This window comes from Arachis stenosperma, chromosome 4 (assembly GCF_014773155.1).
Source record: "Arachis stenosperma cultivar V10309 chromosome 4, arast.V10309.gnm1.PFL2, whole genome shotgun sequence".
NCBI lineage: Eukaryota > Viridiplantae > Streptophyta > Magnoliopsida > Fabales > Fabaceae > Arachis > Arachis stenosperma.
Window position 1 is genome coordinate 130,155,747 of NC_080380.1, and position 5,994 is coordinate 130,161,740.

Consider the following 5,994-nt stretch of genomic DNA (forward strand, 5'->3'; position numbering starts at 1 on the left):
TTCCGAGGGTTACCTGAAATGTTGAGGTCGATCTCAGACGATATCTTCTGGCTTGATCGAATCTGTCGTGTCTGACTTGTTGGAGTGCGGGATGCAGCTGATCTCCGTTCACCGGGGGGTGATAGTACTTGCAAGAGACTTCGATGCTTAAGTCAGTACGGACTTTAGGTAGGTTTTCTATGTAATTGGAGTATGAGTTATACTTGGGTGCTCCAGTATATTTATAATGGTGCTTGGTGATCTTTCTTTGAGATAAGTTTGTTATCTTATCTTATCTTTGGCGAGTGAGATCGCAACTTTTTCTAACCGCCTTCTAGTAGGCAGTGGTCCCTTATTTTGGGCCTCCTTTGGGCCTCTGCGGAGATGGTCCGAGCTTTTAAATAACTAGGTCGGTAGCAAGCCAACCTTTCATGAGGTCGGTTCCCTTGTCTTTGGCCAGCCCGACCTTATAGCTTGGACCAGTGTATGAACATCTCTAAATCTTGCAAGTGGGATTTCGAAGGTCAGAATATATTTTTTAAATGTATAACTTATATATTAATTAGAGCAATTAAAAATTTTTACTTTGTGTCATGTATGTTATCTATTTCAAAATATCTTTAGTACTGCTATAAAAGCTAATTAATCTATTAGGACAAATATACTAAACTAATTCCAAAATCACCCCTAAAATTTTTTTATTTTGAATAACTGAATTAGCCAACAAGATGTATGTATGTATGATGTATGCAGATTATAGTGGAAAAACTAAGTCTGCCATGGAACAACGTGTTTGGAGGTGGAAACCTTCCCGCCTTCTTGATAGGGGTAGTGGCGGCTGCCATGAGCAACTGAATGACCATTTTTTTCCTGTAATCTACGACGCAACCATACGCTATCAGAAGCGGCTAAAAAAGATGCTTTCCCCATTGGTGGTTTCTATTTGGTATATTTTCTTGTGTTGTTCTCTTATTTGGATTCAATAAAGCTGGTTTAGGATTGAGTTTAGAATATACCTAATTTATAGATGCTATATTTTTTTATATTAATATTATATTTGGACAATCAATAAAGGTAATTAAGAAGATACCGAAATATAAACTTATAATCTCACTTTCTAAAACTAACATTTGTTTATGTAATCCTTTAACAACATTTGTTTTACCCTTCTTAGCATTTTGAAATGTGCCATAAGTATAAAATTATGTTTTTTTTTGTTGGTCGAAACTCTAGCTTAATACCACTATCCTGATACTAGACATTTTTAAGTAAAACAAGATTGTTTGTTTGTTTTATTTATTGCCTTTAATTTATTTTTTAAACAAGAATGTTTACATTGCATAATTTTGATCTTATGTTATTGTACTATTTTAGTCCTACTAGAGAGGATGCTCTCAAGAACATCAGAAATCTGACAGGAGGAATTCTTGCTTACCCCGTCTCACATACTCAAGCATTTTTCATATTGAAGATTTTCAGGTTTACCCCTTAATCTTGCAACTGGGGTTTCAAATGTTAGAAATATATTTATTAAATGTTTAGCTTATATATTAATTAGATCAAGTAAATATCCTTACTTTGTGTCATTTATGTTATCTATTTGATAATATCTTTAATATTGATATAAGAGATAATTAATCTATCAGGACAAATATACTAAAATATTTTTAGAACTATCGGTAAAAAATTTTATTTTGAATAACTGAATTAGCCAACAAGATGTATGTATGTATGGTGTATGCAGGGTATAGTGGCAACACTAAACCTGTCATAGAACAACTTGTTTGAAGGTGAAAACTTGTCCATATTTTTGGTAGGTGCAGTGGCGGCCGCCGTGAGCCGCAACATGACCATTTTTTTGCTGCCTTCTACGATACAACCATACGCAATCAGAAGCGACTAAAAAAACTGTTCTCTCCATTGGTGGTTTTCATTAGGTGTATTTTCTTGTGTTGTTCTCTTTTTGAATTCAATAAAACTGGTTCAGGATTGAGTATAAAATATACTTAATTTATGAATGCAATATTTTCTTTATATTAATATTATATTTGGACAACCAGTAAAGATAATTTTCTTTATGGTTGTAAATGCTCGCTCTTTCGGCTACCACACCAAATAATAATTTTGGACTTCTAATTTTCAACACTAAGACCCTTTTGCACATATTTAGGTCTTACTATATCTCCCATATCAAAGAGAGATGGCAATTTAATGGCACATATTCTAACAAACTTGTTTCTTACAAGACCAAATACTTTGTGACAGGAAGAAACCTTATCAAAAATTTGTAATCAATTTAATTTACATATTTTTAATATTATTAATAGAATACAATATTTCCGTTAAGAAAGTAGCAAGAATCTTTTTTGGAGGTGAATAGTAATTGTTTATAAATTTTTTTTCTTTTTTCTTTTTCAACCACAGCCTAAATGATGCTGGAGATCGAGCCTGGTATTATTATCTAGAACTAGGAGGCAAATATCTTTGCTATTAGTACACAAGCATTAATCCAACTAGATTAAAAGTAACTAGCAAGTAGCAAAGTTTTTTTTTTCAAAAATAAAAAAATTAATAACAAATAAAAGTAGTTGCAAAAATTTTCCTTTGCTAATGATTAGCTGACTACAAGACCAACCAAGTTGGTTATCATTTATACAATTTGAGTACTTTTAGAGAATCAATAGTCTAAGTGTACAATGTGTATAATGGGCTAAATCTTTAACTCAATATGAATAAAATGAACATCACTCATATTATCCAGAATAACTATCCGAATATCCGGGATAATAAACATCTCAAAACCACTCATCCCAATATCGAACTCTTGACCTTTCGGATCTAGAGCTCTAATACCATGTCATGAAACCACTCATCCCAAAAGCTTAATCTAATAGAAAAAGATAACACTAATGATTATATCTCTAATATTGAATCGGACTTCCCTGAACCTCCATTGTACATATTGTACAAAATTTTCATTGGCTCCCTGTACTTCTTCATACAGTTTTAATAGGCCTCATAGTCGATTCTAAAGCGAATAGACATTTTATGTTTTTGTTGGCCCAAAAAACGTTGGGTTAGGCCCAATATTGAAACAAAAATCCCACATTAGGTGATGATTTTAAAAAGTGGTAACATGCTTGAAAGGAAAGAAGGAAAAAGAAAAAGAAAAAGAAGCAAGCAAGCAAGCAAGAAAGAGAAGAGAAGAGAGGGGGAGAGAGAAGAGAGAAGTGTGAAAATGAATTTGCGATGGATGGAAGCGATGCTGCCACTGGGGATCATAGCGGGAATGCTCTGCGCCATGGGTGGCATTCAGTACACCATTCACAAAGCCGCTCACGGCAGAGTAATTACACACTCTCTTTACGTTAATCTTCGTTAATTATGGAGTTAATCGATTTCTCAGATCGTGCTTCTTAAATGATCTAACGTAGGGTTTGTCTTGTTCTTGATTTTCTCAGCCTAAGCACATTGGGAACGATATGTGGGACGTCGCCATGGAACGGAGGGACAAGAAGCTCATGGAGCAAGCCTCCGCTTCTTCCAATTGATCGCCACCTGGTAATTTATTAATCAACCTAGGGTTTGCAGTTTACACCAATTGCTCTATCGAGTTGATGGATAGTGATTAGTTATTGATTAATCATGTGTTAGAGCTTGTCGATTAGAGAAATTTTATGTCGAGAGGCTTTAGTTAATTGAGAAATTGGGAAAAGCTGAAATCTTTTTTCTTTTTTCTTTCCTTTTCGGTAGGAGAGAGTGAAGTGGATTGAAATTATTTGTCTAATGTTTTTACTAATCATTTATACTCAAGAAATCAGTCACTAAATTAGCTGAACATATAAAATTCGTGTTTTTCTTATATTGGTGTGTACATAGCATTTTTGTTTTTTACCCTGAGGAAGTTTGTCTGTTTTAAAATTTAGTGAAACAGATTATCATAGAAATGGAGATAGAGGAATTTCGGGTGTGTAAGTCAAGAAATGAAGGCAAAATGTAGTAGTGTAGTGTCTATGCTTGGAAACATGATTACTGTTTACTTGAGTATTGTCTTCCTAGCCCCTTTTTGGTGATGAAATAGTATCGCACCTGGCTTTCTTCATGACTTTGTCAAAAATTTCATGCAGTGATTGGTGAGATCCATAACGTGTGTTTTCATTTTTTGACTAGTCACATTCAGTTCATTCCAATGTGTACAAATCGAGATTTTTTAGCCCTAGCCCGAGGCCAAGCCCATGAGATTGTTGGTCTTATAGCAGTTGAATAAAACATTAGCAGCAAGTATTCTGCACAAGCACAAGTACACTTTTCCTCCCTCCCATCGTTAACCCTTGGTTATGATATTTCTAGTATAAGTGATACAACTAATTCTAATCATCAGCTTGCTTGCAACTTGAATCACAATCTATTGGTATTGATGTGTTTATTTTTACACTTAGATGTTAAGTATAATATCCTCTTTTCTTTTTTTTCTTCTTTTTTTTAATACTTTATTTCTTTGTTGACAATATGTCTTTCCTTAATGAAGAAGATGGACAAATGGCCATGTTGATAATTAATATGATGTAATTGGCGCATTTTCACGCTCATGAAATATTTGAATGTGCATAAAAGCTTTTAACATTCTTCCAACTGCAAGTAATTTTCTTTTTTCCGGTTGTCTGTAGTGCCCTAACAGTTTAACTTGAATTGCAGTGTAGGGATTTGAGAATTCGGTTGGTTTGTGTGTAAAACTTTATGATCTGGATATATGATAGAAATCATGACACTTTGTTCTGCTAACTGCAGTTTGTTTAATCAATGTGTTGCGAGGGGAATAAATTGCTTACCTGGAGTTCCAGTTGTGTTCTGAGGAAGCGAGGTGAATCACTACTACAAAATTTCTCTCACTTTTCTTGTATGCTATCCAATGTAAGCTTTATAAAGATACCATCAAGTTACTTTCTCAAAGCAATAGGCATTTGAAAGCTAGTTTGAGATATTTGTTCCCTTTTAAGCTTTAGAACTTTTTTATTTCGCTTATCTGCAAATCTCTCTAAGTTGAAATCTTTGGCTGATGAATAATTATGCAAAGTTTTCATTCCCAATCCCATAGCGCCACCAAGCATGAAGAGAAAGTTGGAAACAGAAAAGGCTATCATTGTAGTTAATGTGTTTAGCAAGGGATCATACATAAAAATTTTCAAGGGATTTATTTATTACTTAAATACGTATAAAGACAAAATGAATATATAAAACGTTTTTCAAACCAAAACGGTAATCCTTTCCTTTCAAGCCTCAAGCAATCAAATACCCTCCCAATCAGCTGTTTCTGCCTACACAATTCAATATAAACATGCTACAGCAATCTAAGTTAGAAGGTAAATAAGAGTTTTGCAATGTAAATCATTTGTGCTATGAGTGTGAATTATAATGTGGTTTAGCGTGCATGCTTCAATAATGAAGTTTCATTCCACGGCTTCCTTTTCTGAAAAATCCAATCTGCTACCATTTCTTATGAAAAGGTGGTCATTATTGTTGGGAGAATTATTTTGCATATAAATTGAATTAAAATAAGAGCCTACTGCCTAGCATAGGTGGTTGGCATGAAAAGAAAAAAATCTTGAGCTGAAGACAAACGTGATATTCAACAGGTGTCAGGTAATCTGGTGTTAATATTATTGGATATGTTCTCTCTAAAGAGACGGAAAACTGGGGTAGGTGTGAAAATGAAGGCTAGCATATTTTTACTCGTAACCCAAAAAAAGAAAAGAATTTGTAAAATGAATGTTAGTAGATTACTCTGTACTATTATTATCTTCATGCAGTTGTAATTCTCGATTATTTTACATTATGGACAATCAACTCCCATTTGGAATAATAATAATGATGATGATGATGATGATGATGAAAAAAGGTTTTCATATAATAATATAATAATTCGTTGTTAAAGAGTAGAAATTTGTATGAATGATTAACGGGAAGGCGTTTAGAAAAAGAAAGCAAATATCTGTGGTGATTGCATGTATGGTATTT

General features: G+C 33.6%; 1 protein-coding gene across 1 annotated transcript; it reads left to right on the forward strand.

Moving 5' to 3' along the window:
- The first annotated feature begins 3,139 nt into the window (after nt 1-3,139).
- LOC130976268 (NADH dehydrogenase [ubiquinone] 1 alpha subcomplex subunit 1) lies at nt 3,140-5,001 on the forward strand. Its single transcript, XM_057901086.1, has 3 exons — nt 3,140-3,325; nt 3,441-3,540; nt 4,768-5,001. The coding sequence occupies exons 1-2, from the start codon at nt 3,218-3,220 to the stop codon at nt 3,528-3,530; spliced, it is 198 nt and encodes a 65-aa protein (XP_057757069.1). The 5' UTR covers nt 3,140-3,217; the 3' UTR covers nt 3,531-3,540; nt 4,768-5,001.
- Nucleotides 5,002-5,994: the final 993 nt, after the last annotated feature.

What these genes read in the sequence shown, in the direction of transcription:
- LOC130976268 (XM_057901086.1), top strand. Translation starts at nt 3,218, where the DNA reads ATGAATTTGCGATGGATGGAAGCGATGCTGCCACTGGGGATCATAGCG. An exon ending in ACAAAGCCGCTCACGGCAGA is followed by an intron (nt 3,326 to 3,440) that starts GTAATTACACAC and finishes TGATTTTCTCAG; the next exon opens with CCTAAGCACATTGGGAACGA.